Genomic DNA, 19280 nt, shown 5'->3' with positions numbered 1-19280 from the left:
GATCAGCCCGTGAATGGGCCACTGACCTTGTCGTGGGCAGAGGGGCCAGTGCTCACATCCCAGATGGTGGGCACCTGGCTGAGGCTGTCGGCTGGCAGGAAGTCGGGTGTGTCGGCAATGTCGGAGAGGGAGTCCACAGACGAGGAGAAGATGGAGGCGTTGGAGAGGTCATCAAGGTACGAAGAGTCCTAGAAGACAGGTGGGTGAGGACGCAGCAGGGCAGCCACACAGCAGGTGCGCAAGAGCCAGCCACGCAGTGGACGCTGCTCCACCATGAGAGGAATGAGGCTCCCACACTCACTCCAACGTGGCCAAACCCTGAAAACACAACGCTCGTGAGAGAAGCCAGGCCCCATGGCTGTGCACCGGACCCCACTGAGGTGACACTGGGAGAGGGTTATAGCAGCCCTGTGCCCTCCTTGGCCCGTCACTGTGGAGGAGGGGACGCCAGTGCAGGGTTGTCAAGACTCAAGAGACCCCACATCTTCGGGGGAAGCCTGCTGCACAAAGGTTACACACAGTTTATAAAACTGAATTTAAAGAAACTCAGACACAGTACCAGAGGGGTCTGTGCGGCCCTCCCCTTCCCCTAGTCAGAGGTACCACGTGCCTGCGTGTGTCCGGCCTGCGCTGGACAAGGAGACATGTGGGGACCAGCCCCTCCGGCTCCCAGATCAGCGGGAACGAGCCCCTTACCACACCCCCCTGCTGTGCCTGCCACCTGGAGAGGGCAGTCAGTGCCCCGTTTACAGAGAGGGACCTGGGAGCTGAGGGAAGTACAGACCCAGATCAGGGGCGAGGGAGTACCCCTTGGCTGCCTCCACTGGGAGGGGCTCCAGCCCGCCCAGCTGTGACTGCAGGGGACCAGTCATGCTGATGTCTGGCCCTCAGACTTTTGGAGAGTCGAGTCAGGGAGCTTTTCCCCCGAGCAGGTAGGCCCAGTGGGTTTGACCAAGGCCACACCAAGGGGCCAGGGGAGCTGCCCCCTGGAGCCCCAGACCCAGTGCACCACTCACACCATCCCAGCCAGCCGGGGGCACTGGAGGGCCAAGGCCAGGCAAGTTGGGACCCGCCAATCAGCGGGGAAGACTAGGAAGATGGGCTGACCAGTACGGGTCTTGGGACCCGGGGGCTCAGTCAATGGACTCCAGGGAGGAAGGGGACACCTGTGCCTGGAGTCCACCTGTTGTGCCCATGAGGCCACAGCTGGGAACAGGCCCAGACCGGCCGCCTGCCCCAGTGATCGTTGCTGGAATCAGATCCCTATTGCTGGGGTGGCCAGGACGAGACAGGCTCTGCCACTGCACTAAAAGGAGAGCAGGGCCCCAAGGGAAGCGGTGGGGTAGAGATAGGGCTGGAGTCCACCCAGCGGCCTCCCTGGGGACAGCTGGTTGCAAGAGCCTCAGGCTGCCCATCTACTGGACACGACCAGTCCAGGCGCCAGCGGGGGTCAGGGAATATGCAAGAAACATAATCCTCGGCCAAGTCGGCTGATATGAGGCCAGGGCCTTGTTGGGCCTCTCCCCTGCCCGGGGGAGCCCGGGCCATGGGTGTACACAGGGAGCCACAGGGGCTGGTCGCTTGTTCCCAAGGTGAGCAAGGAGGGAGCTCAGACCACCAGGCCCGCTCTTACCCTTGCCTCCTAGCTAAGAGCAGCCTGGACCCTTGGCGGGCAGACCCAGCCTCCCCCACCGCCTCTAGCCTAGGACCCTGCGGCCTGGGCAGGTCCAGGAGAGGAGGCGGGACCAGCTCAGGCCGCCTGGATAAGTGTATAAAGGCCTGGAGCCCCAGGACAGAAACAGGAGAGAGAGGGGGCACACCTTGACGCTCCTGGGGCACTCAGCCCCCTTGTGCAGGACCCCGGCAACTCAACAGGCCAGAGCAGCTGCCTTGGGGAAAACTGAGGTGGCCGTGGGCAGGGCAGACCCTGCAGACCTGAGACCTGCCCTTCGCCCACTGGGACCTCCGCTGGGCCCTGCCCTCCCCTGGCAGCTGGGGTCAGAGGTGGTCCAGCACAAGCCTGGTGGATGACAGGCTGCAAAAGCTGGCCCCCCGGTCCCGGTGACAGGGGCAGAGACCCCAATAGGCTGGCCAGGATGGGGTCTGGGTGCAGACAGAGCTGAAGCTCCTCTGAGGCCACATCTGAGCACCCTCTTCCTGGGGGGCACTGCCCGAGCCTGGTCAGAGTGACACCAGCTCCTGGGGCCCTGAGAGCTGGCCTTGCTTCCTGAAGGCCATCCAGTCCCCGAGTAGTGGGCAGGATGTAGGGGCAGAGGAGGAGGAACAGCCCTAGTAAAAACTGGGTACGCAGGGGGACCCCATCTCTGTGGGCTGCACACTGCAACACTTCCAGAGAGGACAGTGTGGGTGATGAAGGGACTCTCAGTGGGGACGCCTGACCAGCACCCGGCCAGGAGACGAGGGTCAACGTCAGCCATGAGGACCCATGGGACAGCAGGGGCCCTGACATCACGGACGAGCAGGGCACCTTCCTCAGTGCAATCCTGGGGAAACACCTAAAACCCCAGAGTAGGGACGTCCTGCAGGACACGCCGGCTCAGAGCGTCCACACAGGAGAGGTACGGATCTCGTCTCAACAGGAGGGGCCAAAGGGGATGTGACAACTGAGTGCCACGTGGGATTCGGATGGGGCCTGGGACAGAGAGAAGCCGTCAGGGGAAACTGAGGAAATTCGAGTCAATATGGACTTTGGTTATTAATGGTGTCTCAGTCCTGGCTCGTCAGTTGTCACAAAGGTACCACACTGACGAAAGTGTGACCAGGGGGATGGGGCGGAGGACACCATCTGTCTGCACCATCACAGTAATTCTGTGCATCTAAAACTGTCCTAAAATAAAGTTTATTTAAAAAGTGGGAGCTCCATGGAAGCTGCCTCCAGTGGGGGACCCTCAATTCTCAGGTGAAGGGAGGAGGGGCCTCATGTATGTCACCTGGGGTCAGGGGATTGGGGCCCCCAAGAGTCCCCCCAGCTCCATCCCCTGTGCAGAGTGGCCAGCTGGGTGAGACAGGACCCCTCCCTGGTGGACCACCCACCTACCCGCCTCTGTGGAGACCTGACTCCCAGCAACCACCAGCAGACATCCAAAACCATCCGAACCCAGAACTGCCCTCCTGGGCCCCCACCGGGAGCATCTGCTCCCAGGACCCCAGGCCCCAACACTGCTCCTTCCATTGCAGCCCCCAAGTGGGGAGGGAGCCGGCTGGACACCCCAACAGTTCTGGGGGACCAGGAGGGTGCATGGTCACCGTATCTGCAGCATTTCAGGGATTCCTGGACCAGGAGAGGACCTGGCAGGACCTGGTAAAGCTGCCCGCACAGCATACCACCCCCAGCCCAGTGGGATAGGACTGGACGGCCCCCACCCAGACCTGGCTCTTGGCCTCCCCTGGGGGCCTGGGAGGGCTCAGCACCCCCTCCCGGCTGAAGCCAACCCCAGAAATGCCCTTCAGATGGGACCCGGCAGGACAGCCGCGTGGGTCCACAGGGGTCCGAGGAGGGACAGGCCCTACTCCTACCTGTCCAACCAAAGCCCAGCCCAAACAGCCAGCGGAACCCTGATGACTGATGGCCGTCCCAGAGAAGCCAGGGCCTGTCGGCGAGCAGACAGCCCCGCCCACCTCCCACAAGCACTTTCATTTTGAGGAGCCTCCCTGACTGTCCCTTGCGGCCCCACGTCCCATCCCCACCACTTTCGTTCAGGAAACTCCCGCAGCGCTGCCGCTGCCAACAAAGCTGCCGGGAGGCTGGGAGGAGGAGGGGAAAGGGTCGGGGGTCCTCATGTCCCTCCCAGTTCGCAGGTGGCCCGACCTGCCTGCAAGGTGGGAGGGGGCCAGGCGCACCCCCACCCAGGGCCAAGCAGGTTACCTTGTTGAGCGCTGCAAACTGCAGCCAGAACCGCAGCTGGGACATGGTGTGGCCACAGGCAGGTCCCCTGGAAGGCGCGAGAGCGCTCCCTCATGACCGCGGGTGCTGGGCGCGGATGGGCCTTCTCCCAGCCCAGCTGCATTTGCATGTTGGTTTAGTCACCACCGGCGCCCACTTCCCCTAAGGCCGCTGACTTTCAGGAAATGATGTCTGCCTGGTAAGTCAGGGCGATTACTGGCAGCGCGGACAATTACTGTACGGGGCGGAATCCAGCCACAGACGGCTGTCAACAACGCGCCTGCCCTGCGGGCTCCTGGCGCCCCTTCCCTGAGCACCCTATCCCCAGGAAACTGTCAGCCACGGCCCAGCCCCTCCGCGGGCGCTCGGGGTTCAGATAGGATGGGGGGGGTGATGAGGGGTAGGGTGGGGGGGCACAGGCTGGGACACCCAGATAGCCCCTCCCAGCCCTGGCCTCAGTTTCCCCAGACCACTGGTGCACTGGGTTCTGTTCTACCAGCCCCCCACCTCACTGGTAGGCCTAGTAGGGACCCACTGCTGTGCCTGAGGTGCCCACAGCAGTACTCTAAGGGGCACAGGCCCCCACGACACAGGAAGGAAACTGGGGCCCATCCCACGTCTCTGCACAACCCTCCCCATGCCCTCGCAGGTCCAACCCCCCCAGCCCCCAGCTCCTCAGCCTGCACACAGGTCCACGGGCCTTCACCAGCTGCGCTGGAGCCGTCTTCAACACTTCCCGGGCACTGCAGGTGGGCCCTAGCATGGGCAAAGGCCATGGGGCTGGGTCCCCCAGAGCACTTCCTGGCCACAGAGGCCCACGCTGCTCCTCCTCCTCCAGCCTTGCCAAGGGGTCTGCCTGCCCTTAAAGCCCCTTTCCTGCCTCCCACCTGCCCCTGCCCTCCTCAACGTAGCACGAAGGAGGCACCAGACAGGGCTGGTGGGCAGGGGCTCACAAAGCTGGCAGGATCAGTGGGGAACCACTGTGTTTTAGAATCCCCCACATAGGCCCAGAGGAGGGAGCTGGCCAAGGAGGGCCCGGGCCACCCACTGGCTCGAGGAGGGTGAGCAGTTGTAAGCCTACCTTCACAGCTCCTGCCCTGTCTTTCCCCCATAGCCAAGGGACAACATTAACGCCAGCAATGGAGTGAGCTCTGTGGGACACCCCACCAGGCCATAGCCACCGTGAGCAGGAAAGGAAGTGTACATATGGCAAGAAGCCCATGAAATGATGCTTGACACCACCAGGCAACAGGGAACTGCAGGTCACAACCAGTGACACCCACTGCACACCCACGGGACGGCTACACTCAGACGACAGTGACAAGTACTGGCGAGAACACAGAGAAATCGGAACCTCCAGCACACATGGGAACGTGCAGCAGGCGCCTCTGCCTGACAGTAAGCAGTTCCTCCCCCGAGGTCACGCTCCCCACACGACCCTGCAGCGCCCCTGCTAGGGGTCCACCCAGAGAAATGAAAACACGTCCACACACACCTGCACACGCACATCCACGGCAGCTCGCTTCACAATGGCCACAAGGCGGACACAACCTATGTGTCCACCCATGGACAAGCGTGGCCCACCCACACACATGGGGTGTCACTCGGCCATGAAAAGGAGGGAGGTGTGACACTCGCTACAACATGGATGGACCCTGAACACACAGTGCTCATGTGAGAAGCCGGACTCACAAGGCCACACAGTGTGTGATTCCACTTACGGGAAACGTCCAGAACAGGCGCGTCCACAGACAGGAGGTGGGTTCGTGGTTTTCGGGGGCTGGGGATGACTGCTGATGGGGACAGGGTTTCTTTTTGGGGTGATGGAATGTTCTGTTATTAAATAGAGGTAATGAGTGCAAAACCCTGTGCATGTATTTTTAAAAAGTGAATTTAAAGTTTTTAAATTGTCTCAAAATATATAAAAAACTGAAATGAAAAGAGAACATCCCAAGCACAAACACACACTTATTATTACTAGGTTTAACCGACATGAAATTTGTCAAGTTGCCAGCATAGTTTCTAAACTCTGACTCTGTCCCCAGTATCTTGTCACCAGATGGTTGGCTAATGGGCAGAAGTGATCCTGAGGATATGGGGAAGATCAGGGTACAGCTGGGGGTCCGAGGACAAGGAGGGGGTCCCTGCCTGGGGAGCTTGTCACCCACTAGGCACCTTGGCCACTCTAGCCTGTCCTGCCAATGGCCCTGCCACCCTGGTGGCCACAGGCTGTGGGTCTGTGACTGGACTGGATGGGGGGTGGAGGGCCTGAGTCAGGGTCCGGGCAGAGGCCCCGGTGGAGTGAAACGGGTGACTAGGGTGAGTGTGGGCAGGGCCACACCCGAGGACATGGGTACTAGTGGATCCTGCCCCACAAGCGCAATTGGTCCCTGTCTGGCTGTGTCTGAGCTATGGTGCTACCCAGCTAGTGGGACCCTCTCTGACTTTCAGGGTGACCCTTTCTTGTGTGGCCGGGCAGAGAGGCGGGTGTGGCCCAGGTGCCTCAGGTTTCCCAAGAACCCCTCCCCCCATTAAGTTCTTGGGGGTATCACCCCTTTGCCCTCCCTACCTTCCCCGCCAGTTTCTCCATATACATTTGAGGTCTCAGGCGTCACTGGCCTGTGCCGCAGGTGGCCTGTCCATCCCCAAGTTACAGCCAAGGAAACTGAGGGTGGGGGGTGGGCAGAGCTCACTGGGCAGTGGAGAGCGTGTTGCAGGTCCCCCCTCAGGCACACCTCACTGCTAAAACATTCCTGTTGAAGGCTGAATCGCATCCCCCAAAATGACAGGTTCGAGTCCTAACCTATGAACGGGGCCTTATTTGGAAATAGGGTCTTTGCAGATGAAATTAGCTACGAAGGGGTCACTGGAGTGGGGTGGCCCTAATACAATGACTGGTGTCCTTATAAGAGGGATATTTGGACGCAGACGCACAGGGAGAGGCCAAGTAACCATGGAGGCAGAGACTGGGGTGCTACGGCCCCAAGCTCAGGGACATGGCAGGCCCCCGAGGCTGGAAGAGGCAGGAAGGACGCTCTCCTGGGGCCTCGGGTGGGAGCGGGCTTCCGATCCCTTAATCTTGGACTTTTGGCCCCAAAACCATGAGAGTGTACATCTCTGGTTTGAAACCACCTGGTTTGCGGTGCTTTGGTGCTTTTGGTCCCAGGACGCTCCGATAGCTCCCCAGAGAGCTTTGCCCCGATAGGCCGTAGTTGGGGGCTGACTGCATCAGCAGCACACTGCCGCAACTGCTTTCCAGCACTGCAGTCGGGAGAGGACAACTGGACCACGGGCTTCTGTAGGGTCCCCTCTAAGAATCTGTTTGTGGGGCAGTCCCCAGCCTCCCGCTCACTTCGTTGTCCGCTGGGGCCCAGTCCCCCAACTTCCACTAGGGAACAGGGCCACAGTCCTCGGCGCAGACCATAGAAAGGGGTTCCCGCCCTGGTGCAGTATGCCCCAACGGACTCCTGTGAGAAGAAACCCCGCGCTCCTGTTCCCTTCTGGCCAATGCCGGTAACTGCTGGGAACCTGCTGGCAGGCAGGCTCAGCCCTCTGACCCAGTGAAATCCATTTGCCGCACGTGCGGTCGATGCTGCCTGCCCCTCGTGAGCAGGGAGCTGCCAAGAGTTTGCAAAGCACTTTTCTGAGCCGCGACCTCATCCTCGCTTCCCAGAAGTCCTGGGCTGGCAGACAGAGCACCTCACTGGGTGGATGTGGGACCCCCCTGAGATGCTTGGAGGGACCCTCAGGGTGGATGCCGCCACGCTGACTGTGTGAGTGGGTCAGCACGTGGGAAAGAGCCCTCCCTGGAGCCTGGCCAAGATTTTAGGGGTCCAGGGAGGAGGCGTCAGGGGGTCTAGAATGCTGAGTCCCTCATCCCCACCCTGACCCTGCATGTCCCCAAATATCCCCCCAAATCAGATTCACCCATGTTTGGAGCATACGTCCACACAAAGGACTACACACAATGTCCACAGCACAATTCACAATGACCAACAGGTGGACACAACCACCCACGGATAAACAGACAAACAATGTGTCCCGTCCACACAATGAAGTCACTCGGCCGTGAAAAGGAGGGAGGCGCTGACACTTGCTACAACATGGATGGACCATGAACACACAGTGCTCAGTGAAAGAAGCCAGATACACAAGGCCACAGTGTTGATTCCATTTATGTGAAACGTCCAGAAAAGGGACATCCACAGACAGAACGTGAGTCAGTGGTTGTCAGGGGCTGGGGCGGGGTGGGGGTGACTGCTGATGGGGACGGGGCTTCTTTTGGGGTAGTGAACATCCTGATAGAAGATAGAGATGATGATGACACAACTTTGAATTTACTAAAAGCCACTGAATCGTGGGGCAGCCGGATGGCTCAGTTGGTTAGAACGCTGTCTCTCAAACAACAAGGTTACCGGTTCAATTCCCACGTGGGATGGTGGGCTGCGCCCCCTGCAACTAAGATTGAAAACGGGCGACTGCACTTGGAGCTGAGCTGCGCCCTCCACAACTAGATTGAAGGACAACGACTTGGAACTGACAGGCCCTGGAGAAACACTGTTCCCCGATATTCGCCAATAAAATTTTTAAAAAAATTATATGTAAAAAAAGATGACAAAATACCATTGCTACATAACTTTAAAAAAAAAAGCCACTGAATCACACGATACACAAATCCTATCTCAATTTAAAAACAAAGGACAGAAGAAAAGGTGCTTGTCCATACCCCCCAATGTTTGGCACACTGCGTGTGGGAAACCCTCCATGAGGCTCCTTGAGCTGTTCAGGTCGCCCAGGTTGCCCACCCAGGACTTGGAGCCTGAACGAACCAGTACCAAGCGGAGTCTGAAGGACAAAGAGGCTGGCCAGCAGGGCCGGGTGACCCAAGGGCCACGGTAAGGAAGACAGGCAGTGAGCCTGGGCCAGCCCAAGTGGTTGCAAGGGAGGAAGTGCTCCAGATGGTGACACAGAGAGACACAGGAAATCCCGAGCAGACACTCCCGGTGGCCAACACCACAGCACCTGCTCATAGTCCAGGAGCCCACGCTGATACAGAAAATGACCGGATAGGTCAGGGGTGGAGACAGCTCTCCCTGTAGAACACCAGCTGATCAGTAGACCAGAGAGGACAATAATCTCTGCCAGACGCCACAGTCATCATCGTGGCAGCCGACACCCACCAGTGGATGAAATGGCCATCCCCGCCCCCACCATGAGGGGCCAGGACACTTACACGGCCTTGTCTCTCCCAGGAGGAAAGGGACAAGTGGCAGCTTAACAATGGGCAGTGAAGGAACCTGCCCATCAAGATCAACATCATTGGCAATGAGACTCATGGACAGAAGGACACGGCGTCTTGTGTGTGGGACTCCTGCTGCGAGTGCACAGCCCCGCCTCAGTGTGAGGCCCCAGCAAACCGGCACTGAGGGCCCTTCCACAGGTGACTAGTGTCCTTCAGAGGTGTCCGTACCCACCTGGCACTTGGTCTGTCACCAGCGTTACATAAGGCTCATTTCTGCCCTGTGACACATGGGCCGAGGTCACGCAGGACAATGACATGTGGGAAGCTGGGCAAATGAGTAAGGGTAGCTGGGAATTCTTGGTACTATTTTTGCAACTTTTCTGTCAATCTACATTTTAAAATTCATTTCATCGTGAAAATCTTCAAACATACAAAAACGCATGTCGGAGTTTAAATTTTCAGATAACCCTGGGTACACGTGCCCCCCCTCCCCACTGGAACCCAGGTCCCAGACTCAGGGCCAGGCAGGGTGATGGGGGCCACACCCAGCACAGCTGCCTCTGCAGAGCAGAGTCTGTAGTGGCTAGAGGCACCCCAGGATCTATGAACTGGGGGCCCCACAAATAGGCGTGGGCCTGGGACAGCTCATGTGCAGACTCAAGGGAGGAGGGACCCAGTACCCCTGGAGTTCCAGGGTTCAGCCCAAGAGACAAGAGAAGGAGCAAAGATCTCAGACAGCAAAGCCAGGGTCAAGACTAACAATCACAGGCCGGAGAACCACAGGTCCCCACACAGTGCCTGGGAGGTGGGGGCAGGATGCTGACCCCAGGAACTGCTCTGTGCCCCAAAGGGAAATCAGGAGAAGCTTCCTCCTTGCAGGTAACAGGAGTCACACAGCCCATCTCCTTTCTCTTTTTGCTTTGGCTGCCGGGAAACTCAGGGCTCAAGTTCAGTTACGAGAAGGTTATGTTGAGGCCTACGGATTTATATTCACTCCTTGTCCCCAGGCCAGCTCGGCATTCTCCACTACAATTCCTCTTAATTCATACAACAGCAGGGGACACTTCTAGAGTGTTCCTCTCACGGCTGCAATAAATTACTGCAAACTTCCTGGCTTAAAATAACACACATTTATTACCTTATGATTCTGGAGGTCAGGAGTCCCATACGGGCCTCTCGGGGCTAAACCCAGGTGCGGGCAGGGCCAGTCCTTCCAGAGGCCCCGGGAGAACCGTTCCCGGCTTTTTCCAGCTTCTAGAGGCACCGCGTCCCTGGCTCGTGGCCCCTCCTCCATCGTCACAGCCAGCAGTGCAGCGTGTTCCATCTCTGACTCTGAGCCTCCTGCCTCCCTCTTATGAGGACCCGGTGATGACACTGTGTCCCCTGTAATCCAGGGTGGTCTCCCTCTCAGGGACCTTGACTTAATCTACCTGGAAAGTCCCTCTGCCCCGAGACGTGACATGTCCACAGATCCCGGGACTGGGATGGAGACATCCTTGGGGCTGTGCTCTGACCCACCCACTCAGTGAAATGCAAACATCCTTTCTGTGGAGCTTTGCCAGATCCCACGTCCGGGGCCCTGAAACCAACTACATGCACTGGTTTTTATGAGCCGGGTGCCAGAAGGGTCTGGGGAGCACTTGGCCCAACCAGGAGCTGACACAGAGAAGCCCTCAGCCCTATGCCTCCTCCAGGGGCCAGGACAGAGGAAAGGGTGCCTCAGAGGTGACGCTCCTGGGCCCCCTGGGGAATCCAGGGTCATCCCCGTCTCAGGGGCCTTGATTTAATCCCATTTGCAAAGGCCCTCTGCCATGTGAGGAGACACGTCTGCAGGTCCTGGGGCCAGCATGGGGACATCTTTGGGGCTGCCCCTGAGAAAGGCACCATGGTGGGAGCCGAGCGTGCCTGTGGTCGGCTCGGTGGGCTGGGCCTGGGATGTGAAGGGCTCTGGGTGCCAGACTTGGTTTGGACTCCTTCCTGGCTCAGCCTGCAGGCCCAGGGGCCCCAGGGGCAGTACAGGAGCCTGAGTGACAGGGCCTCAGGACACCCACCCTTGAGTGAACTCGTCTCACGCATGTCGAATCCCACACTCGGCACCAGGGTAAGATTTCAATGGCAGGTTCTACTACTTTAAAGGGGAAATCTGGATGGAAGGTGCCACAGCAAGGGGCCGGGGGGGGGGGGTCACTGTGCGTTCAGCAGGCACTCAAACAACTGGGTGGACACGTGGACTCCGGGTGCTGCAAGACGTGCCCAAGGCGCTCGTGGCTGAGAAACCACACGATTCTTAGCAGAGCTGGAGAGGAGGTGGGAGCCACACGCATCAGTGAGAGAGACAGAGTGACCCCTAGAGGTTGGCTGCAGAGGTCCAGAGGCTTCTGTGGGCCCTGGACTCTGCAGGCCCCGTGCCTCAGTTTCCCCATCCAGACGGTGCGTGATGCCCCAGTTGGGGAAACAGTGTCAGGAGATAACAAGTCTGGATGTGGAGTTGAGTCTGAGACACATAGAAGAAACTTAATCAGAGCTCCAAGGAGCTGAGCCAGGTGTGGGGCCACTGGCCCTGCGTGATGAACCAACACCCAGAGATGAGGCAAACAGGGGAGGGTCTCGGGTCCACAGCCAGGGTGCCCTGGGAGGCTGACTACCACGGGGCCTTCTTCTCTGGACACCTGGGCCTCCCTGGGCTGGGGGATGACAGCGTCCAAACCAGAGTCCCAGGGTGTCCGTGTAAGCTGGAGGAAGCAACTTACAAACATTTGCAAGACAACTTGCAAATGTGTCTGAAAAGGCTGGTGGGCCACGTCCACAGGGGCCTCTTATGTCTGTCACACTGCCACCCTCACCCTGGTGAACTCAGAGGCCCAGACAGCATCTATGGGATTCTCAAGAGGCAGTTGTACCCAGCGTTCCCATCTCTGCGAGAGCCAGCCCCACTGTTTCCTGGGTAATCACAAAGGGTCACTGAGGGGGGCTTAAACAGCAGCCACGTGCTCCCACGGCTCTGGAAGGTAGACGCTCCCGGACACAGTGTTACCCCTCACTCCCCAAGGCTCCAGGGGAGGGTCCTTCCTGCCATTCCCAGTTCTCGGCGTCCTTGGCTGTGGCAACAGGCCCAGTCTCTACCGCTGCGGTGATGTGCCTTGTCCTATGTCTGTGTCTCCTCTTCTGTCTCTCTAGGGACTCGCTGAGTTTAGGGCTGGTTGGGATAACCGGGGCCCTCTCACCTCCATGTTTAGCCGCTTTGGCAAAGAGTCTAGTTCCAAACAGGCCCCATTCTGAGGATCCAGGTGGGTGTGGATTTGGGGGGACACTGGTGACCCAAGAACACAGTCCTTGGTCTAGCACTCTGCCGGTCCCGCTGTGGCCCCCGGTGCGGAGGATGGCTGGGCGCCTGTCTGGGTCCGAGCCAGTTCAGTGGGTTTAAACTGGCTGCTCTGGGCCACGTCCTTCCACAGCCCTTTACCTGCTGGGCCCTACTGCCCCCACTTCATAGGGGAACACCACGGCAGGGGAGCTGAGAGCCTGCGACCCCCTTACCCCCTGATGGGGCTCGGAGCTATCCCACCTGGATAGTTCCCAAACTGTGCACTGAGGCACCCCGACGCAGAGAACCCACTTGGCCCGAGTATTTGGAATTTCCGAGGGAAACAGCGCTGAGACTGCGGGGCCCCCAGCAACTGAGTGAAGGAGTCAGCATTGAGTTTTCAAGGAATGCCATGAGGAAACCCGGGCACAATGCCAGAACCCCGAGGGTAAGGCCACGAGGGTGGGGTCCGCCTGATCCCACTGGGCTGAGCCACTCCATGTTTCCCGAGAATGGATCACATGTTATCTCTTCCTTCAACTGGTGTGGGTCATGTTTTCAAATGGCCCCTGGGTTTGGGGACACAGACTCTCACTGATGGGCATCGCTCTGGCATGAGGGCATGGACACTAGGGACACTCCCAGGGACATTAAGATTCTGGACCGAGCAAGCTTGGGCCTCTGCCGGGAAGGAGATGCTGAGAGAGAGGAAAGTGAAACAGGTGCTCTGAGAAGTGACCCCACCAACCACACACCGGTGTGAGATGGAAAGACAGGGACATGGGGACGGCCCCCATCCTTCCTTACGTGACCTCCAACCAAACGTTACACTGCAGTGAAGTGGCCTCCCACAAATTGGAAGGTCAGGGCCAAGATTCAGACCGGCGGGGTGAAGGGAACCAAGGTTACCCAAAACAAGCCATGTCTCCACATGATCTGTGGGCCAGCTGAGGTCCTCAGTGCCACCCTGGGACACAGCGGGGTCCTGCGTGCAGGCAGGCGCTGGGCCCTGGGGGCTTGAGTCTCCTACCTGAGGAAAGTCGCTCTTTGGCAGGAAGCTGGGGGTGGCAGCCGCGTGGCCATAGCTGGTGTCCGCACAGGGCTGGTCCAGGAGGAAGGAGGTGGAGTTCATAAACTGGCTGGAGGGACACAGGGAAGAAGGTGAGCTGTGGGGTGTGGCAGGGGCATTGCTCTCCTACCCACATGCAGGTCACTACCCACAGGAGGAACTCTGACCTCTCAGAAACTCAGCTTGGAGGAAGGGACCACAGGCCTGGATCTCAGGACATGGTGCTGCGGAAAAAAGAGGCTGCAGCTACACGTGTCTCCAAGCCCCACGCATAGGCCGTTCCTTTGCCTGGTTCCAAGCCTGCTCCCTGCAAACTCCCATTTACCCCACAAAATCCAGCTCCCTGCTGCCCTCTGTAGGAAGGTACCTTCCTGGCTCCTTTCACCTCTCCAGCCCCCCCAGAGTTTCTGAGCCCCCTCACCCAGTGACAGCCCTGCAATACAGCCCTCCGTGGCCCCTGTCCTCACTACCCGCCCTTTACCCTGCTAGCTTCTCACTAAGACAGACCACAGCTGGTCCGTCTCAGCTGCCTCTGAGCGCCTAGGACTGGGCTCAGAGCCCCCTCAGCAGAATGCTAAAGTCCCCGCAGCTGCGAGCCCTAGTTTTGTTGAGGCCATGACTGCAGAACCAGAAGTGGAGTGAAGTCCCCAAGGGTGATGTGGCCACAGGACGTGGTGGGGTTGGCTCGGAGCCCAGGTTGAGGCACTTACTGGCTTTCGCTGGAGAAGGCTGGATAGGGCGTGGGCGGGAAGGTACTCCACCACGGGTAGTGCAGCACGGCGCTCTGCAATGGAGCAAGCGGTCAGAGGGGGAGGGGCTGGGTGGGCAGGGAGCAGAAGGGGAGAGGGGAGGGGGGAGGGGAGGCTTCTAGCGGTCCAGAGCCAGGGGCTCCACTGTCCAGGTATGAACCCGACCTCTGGCTCCCAGCTGGGTCACCTGGGAGTCACTCAATGGCTCTGTGCCTCAGTTCCCCACGTATATGGGAGAACCCACTGAGGGGGTTGCAGTGAAGATGAAGGTATGGGACGGGATGGGAAAGGATAGGTGGATGTGATCCCAGAGGCCTGGGGAGCCAGCCACCAGAGGTTCTAACACCCAGACCTGGGGCCCAGGAACCTGCATTTCCCAAGGACCCAGGTGCTGGTGACCCAGGACCCTACTTGGAGGCCTCCCCCCAACCCCCATTCTACAAAGTGCAGGATGGGACCAAATGCGAATCCAAACAGTGTGAGTCCCTGTAGGGACACGTGCAGCCTGCCCGGGGAAAGGGGAGTTCTCAGAGGTTAAGGCCAAGGCCAGGGGCTCCATGGATGGCTCCCTGCATTAGCCAGTCCCTCACGGCCCAACCCCTCCCAGGCACGTCTGGAGGCCACACTTCCTACAGCTCCCATGGGCCGAGGGGCCTCCTGGCATCAGCCAACCTTGTCTGGTCTGAGTGCACAGCACAGGCAACGGGTCCAGGGAACCTACTTTGGGGAAGGCCAGCGGTTAGCTGAAAGGGTGAGCCTGAAGTCAGCGGGGGCATGAGGGGCCTGCACTGGAATTTGACAGCACCAGCTTGGGGTGTGGACACTTAAGCCGCTCTGTAGAATGGGGGTGGCATGTCCCACCCTGACACCAGGCCAACTCAGCAGGGGTCCCCACCCCTAAAACAGGCCACAGCCCCACCAGCGGGACCCCATCAGGGAGGTCTCCAGCTATCCCTGGGGAGAGGCCTACTGGCTACACTCACTGTCCTCACTTGTCCCAGTTGGACGGCGAGTCTGGGAAGGGAGCCCAGAGGCTGGCAGCCACTCCCCACCCCGCACCACCCAGCCCATGCAGGTCCTGCCCTCAGTCAGGCCACGGGGTGCGACTCCCCAGGCTGCTGCATCCTCCCTCTTTCAGACCCTAACCCAGAGCTGGCTAGGAAGCAGCCTACACATGCTCCAGCATATCCCAGCTGGAGCCTCACTCGTCCTGCTCCTGCGACCCCTCTGTGCAGAGGGGAGGAGCCAGTGGTGACTGCCCATCACTGCGCCCCACCCCTGCCCCTCACAGGGCCTGCCAGCCTCCAGATATCCAGCTCCAGAGAACCAGTGCACAAGAAGGAGAGAGAGAAACATGTCCAGATGTTATCGACTAGTGGAGACCCTGGGGGGCCGTGCCTGTCATCAGTTTTTGCACAGGCTGCAAAATATAAAAAATCAAAATCGCTAGAGGGAAAAACAAGCACGGGGCCTCTCCCCAGCATAAAAGCGGCAGCATGAATACTCTTACAAGGAATCTGCTGTGGAAGCCTCCGGAAGGAAGCTGCGGCCCTGTGGCCTGGGGAGAAGGATGGGGTCTCCCCAGGGCCCTGGTCCAGGATTACTTGTCTGCTCCAGCCCCATTTGAGAAGAGAAATCCAGCTCCAGAGAAGGATGTGAACTTCCCAAGGCCACGGGCACTTCCAGAACATTCTAACTCCAGACTGTGCTCGGCTTCATTGGGTGAATTAGCATAAATGGTCTTGGGGGCATGTGATAGTGCCTCGGGCCAGGGGGATCCAGAGGGTGGGTACTTGCACTATGGGCCCACAAGAGGGGGCACTGGGGTGAGGAGGTCCTTCAGTCACCTGACATTCTCCACATGTACCTAGATCAGGCCTGGGGGAACCTTCACGGAGCTCCCAGGCCAGGGGATCCCCAGGTCCTCAAGGCCTCAGTTGGCGAGGCAGGATGGTGGGGGTCACTTGTGGCTCTGTCTACCCAGCACTCCAACACCCTCCCCCAGCACGTGGCTCTAATCAAGGACGGTGAGGCGGCCAGTCCAGGACACCCCAGTGCCACCCACAGAGGGCCTGCAGCACCACACCATCAATCAGAGGCTTCCGGGGGACTTTCTATTTGAAGCCAGAGGGTGGGGCTCTGCCTTCAGAGGGCAGGCCCCTGGGAGGTGACTGGCCCCAGAGATGGACACATGACTGGCCAGCCAATCAGAGCCTGCCTGGGGATTCTCCAGCTGGAGAGGGCCAGGCCCTGGCTCACTAGCCGGAAGCTGCCAAGGCTACCTGTAAGCTGATGTAGGAAGATGACACTCCTGCTAAGGCGGCAAACAAAATACAAGGCGTCTAGTGAAACTGGAATTTCTGATAAACAACAAAGAATTTTTACTGTAAGTATTGTAGGAGATACACATGCTAAAAAATTATATGTGAAACTTAAATTTCACTGGACAGCTGTGTTTTTATTTGCTAAATCTAGCCACTTTAGTGACACCAAAAGTCCTGAGGCCAGCTGCACTCCTGCCCGCTCCCTGGCGCCTCCTCCTGAGCTCAGTTCCACCCGCCAGGACACAGGAGAGGTAAGGAGTGTGCCACCCACACCAACCCACACGTACCCGCAGCCTGAAAGGGCTAGAGTCTGCCGGTCACTCCTGGGCCAGACCTGGTGTGGCCTGAGGGGCAACCTCCACAATTGGTCGCTCAAGAGGAACAAGCTGGGTACACGGCCCTGGGAGGGGCAGCCCAGCCTCAGTCAGCACCATGGAGCCCGCTTTGCCAGGCTCCGACTGCCCAGAGCCAAAGCCAGGGCTTGACCGGCAGCTCCCTTGTACCAGGGTCCCAATTATGGCCCAATATCCCTCTGTCATTCCAGTTTCTGAGCCCCTAAGGTCCCCACAGGCTATCCAGGCAGAGCTCACATCCTGGCCCTTGGCTGGCTTCCTAGGTCACCATACAGGGAACATGGCAGGAGCACATTTCCTGCGGAACGGCTCCATCCTCTGCCACCCGCCCGGTGGGTTATGACCCAGGAATTATATTCCAGAAACAGCCCAGGGATGACGAGTCCATGAGAGGGAGGAAAGCCCAGTGAGGAAAGAACAGCATGCTATGTATAGCAGAGGAACACTGGAGACGCCCCAAGAGCCCAACACTAGGGAAATAAGTGGGCAAATTATGGGGTGCTCAGAAGGAATCCTGTTCACTACAGAACAGCAGGCATGCTTTGAGCCTATGAAACAGTTGCAATGGGACCCCAGGAAAAACACACGCTGCCACGCAGGGATGGCGGTGGGGACCACAAGGGGACGGGAGGGTGGCAGCCGTAAGCAGAGGCTTAGAAAGAGGCAGAGGACATGTGGACACAGCTTCACCAGGAAGGGGAGAGGAGGCTGGACTGGTCACGGCAGTGCCTGGACCCTGGCTGAAGGCGCTGGATGTCAGCCAGCCTTGAGTCACAGGTGGTATCACAGTCCTGATTCTCTGTTGTCGTCGTGTCGTCCCCCCCCCCCCCCCCCCCGTGTTTGAGGCTGACCCTGGAAGCTGGGATTCCGTGCCATCACATTAGGCACGGAGGTTATCAGGGTCCGTGCCCTCCCAGCCCGTTCTGACACGCTGGTTATGGGCCGGGGGCCTCCCAGTGGTTCCGGGAGCTCAACCCTGACGCGGGGGCGCATTTCCTGACTCCTCGGCACCCTGAGCTTGATGCTCGTTCCCTCAGCCCAACCCTTCTCCTGCCCCCCCATCCCTGACGCTCCCAGGCTGCTCCCTGGCTCCCAGTACCCCACCTGCTCTCCCCCGTCCCCCCTACCCCTGCAGTTCCGGTCTCCCCACCAAGAAACACAGTTTTTCTTTTTACAGTAGAAGAGATAACCTTTGTCCAGGAAAGGAGACACCAGGCCTGACTCACTGGAGCACCTGGACCGTTCTCTTCGTAGGGCCTCTCGTGCCTGTGACATGAGGGGCCAGCTGGCACTTGTGGTGGTTTTGTTACGTGTGACTTATTACAGTTGTCAAAACCTGGGCGCCACCGAGATGCCCTCCAGGGTGGTGCACAAACTGTGGTCCATCAGATGATGGAAGGTTGCTCAGCACTAAAGAGAACGGGCGATCGAGCCACGAGAAGACACGGAGGAGCCCTAAGTGCTTATTACTGTGAAGGGAGCCGGTCTGAACGGCTACTCGCTGTATGGTTCCAACCACAGGACATTCTGGAAAAGGCAAAACTGCGGACATAAGAAAAGGAGCCGTGGGTGCCGGGGCTGGGGGAGGAGTACATGGGGAGCACAGAGGGTGTTAGGGCAGTGACACTACTCTGATGACTCTGGGATGGTGGATCCGTGTCACTGTGCCTTTGCCCAAACCCATAGACCATCCACCACCCAGGCAAGACAGAGGCCTGCTGTGCACTGTGGACTTGAGTTAATAACAACATATCCACAGTTGGTCCATCTACTGTAACAATGTAGCTCACTCAGTGACACAAGATGTTGGTAATGGGAAAGTGGGCGTGGGGCGCATGAGAAGTCTCCATGTCCTTTTCCTACAAATCCAAAACTACTTAAGAAATTAAATTACAAAGAAAACAACATTGAAGGAAAATAAATGACCACGACCCGTCACAGGGATCCCAGCCCTCAAAGTCCCACAGGTGAAGGTGGCAGCCAGGCCACGGCAGCTGTCGGAGGGCCAGTTGTGGCCTTTGTAAAAGAAACCTAGTGGCTCCCATTTGAGGACCTCGGTGGCACGGGCCCACTGCGGGCAGCGTCGCACCCCAAGGCCAGGGCTGCGGACTGGACTCACCTGGACGCTGGGCCCACACAGCGGGCTCTGCAGGGGCGGCGGGCTGTACAGGACGCTGCCGGCCGGCGGGGCCTCGCGATGTGGGAGCTCCCCGTCCATGGCAGGCCCCACTGCCAGCATTGGGGGCTCCGGGCCTTGGGGGCGTCTATCTGGGCTTCTTGCTCCGAGGTGGCGGCATCATGACCTGGGGAGACACACGGAAGGTCCTGAAGTCAC

The 19280-nt window shown here is 59.0% G+C and overlaps 1 protein-coding gene across 3 annotated transcripts in view; it reads right to left on the bottom strand.

The window, feature by feature from the left end:
- The window catches only part of SBNO2 (strawberry notch homolog 2), a 47717-nt gene that overhangs the window by 15509 nt on the left and 12928 nt on the right, over nt 1-19280 (bottom strand). For all 3 annotated transcript variants that reach the window (XM_081076924.1, XM_081076926.1, XM_081076925.1), the window contains exons 2-5: nt 19065-19248; nt 14230-14303; nt 13481-13589; nt 27-188 (exon numbers count right to left, since the gene is read on the bottom strand). In XM_081076924.1, coding sequence (XP_080933050.1) covers nt 27-188; nt 13481-13589; nt 14230-14303; nt 19065-19184 — 465 coding nt within the window. In that variant the 5' untranslated portion in view covers nt 19185-19248. The remainder of the gene's footprint in view (nt 1-26; nt 189-13480; nt 13590-14229; nt 14304-19064; nt 19249-19280) is intronic.

This window comes from Rhinolophus hipposideros, assembly GCF_964194185.1.
Source record: "Rhinolophus hipposideros genome assembly, chromosome: 16".
Lineage (NCBI taxonomy): Eukaryota > Metazoa > Chordata > Mammalia > Chiroptera > Rhinolophidae > Rhinolophus > Rhinolophus hipposideros.
This window is presented reverse-complemented; position numbering and strand designations above follow the sequence as displayed.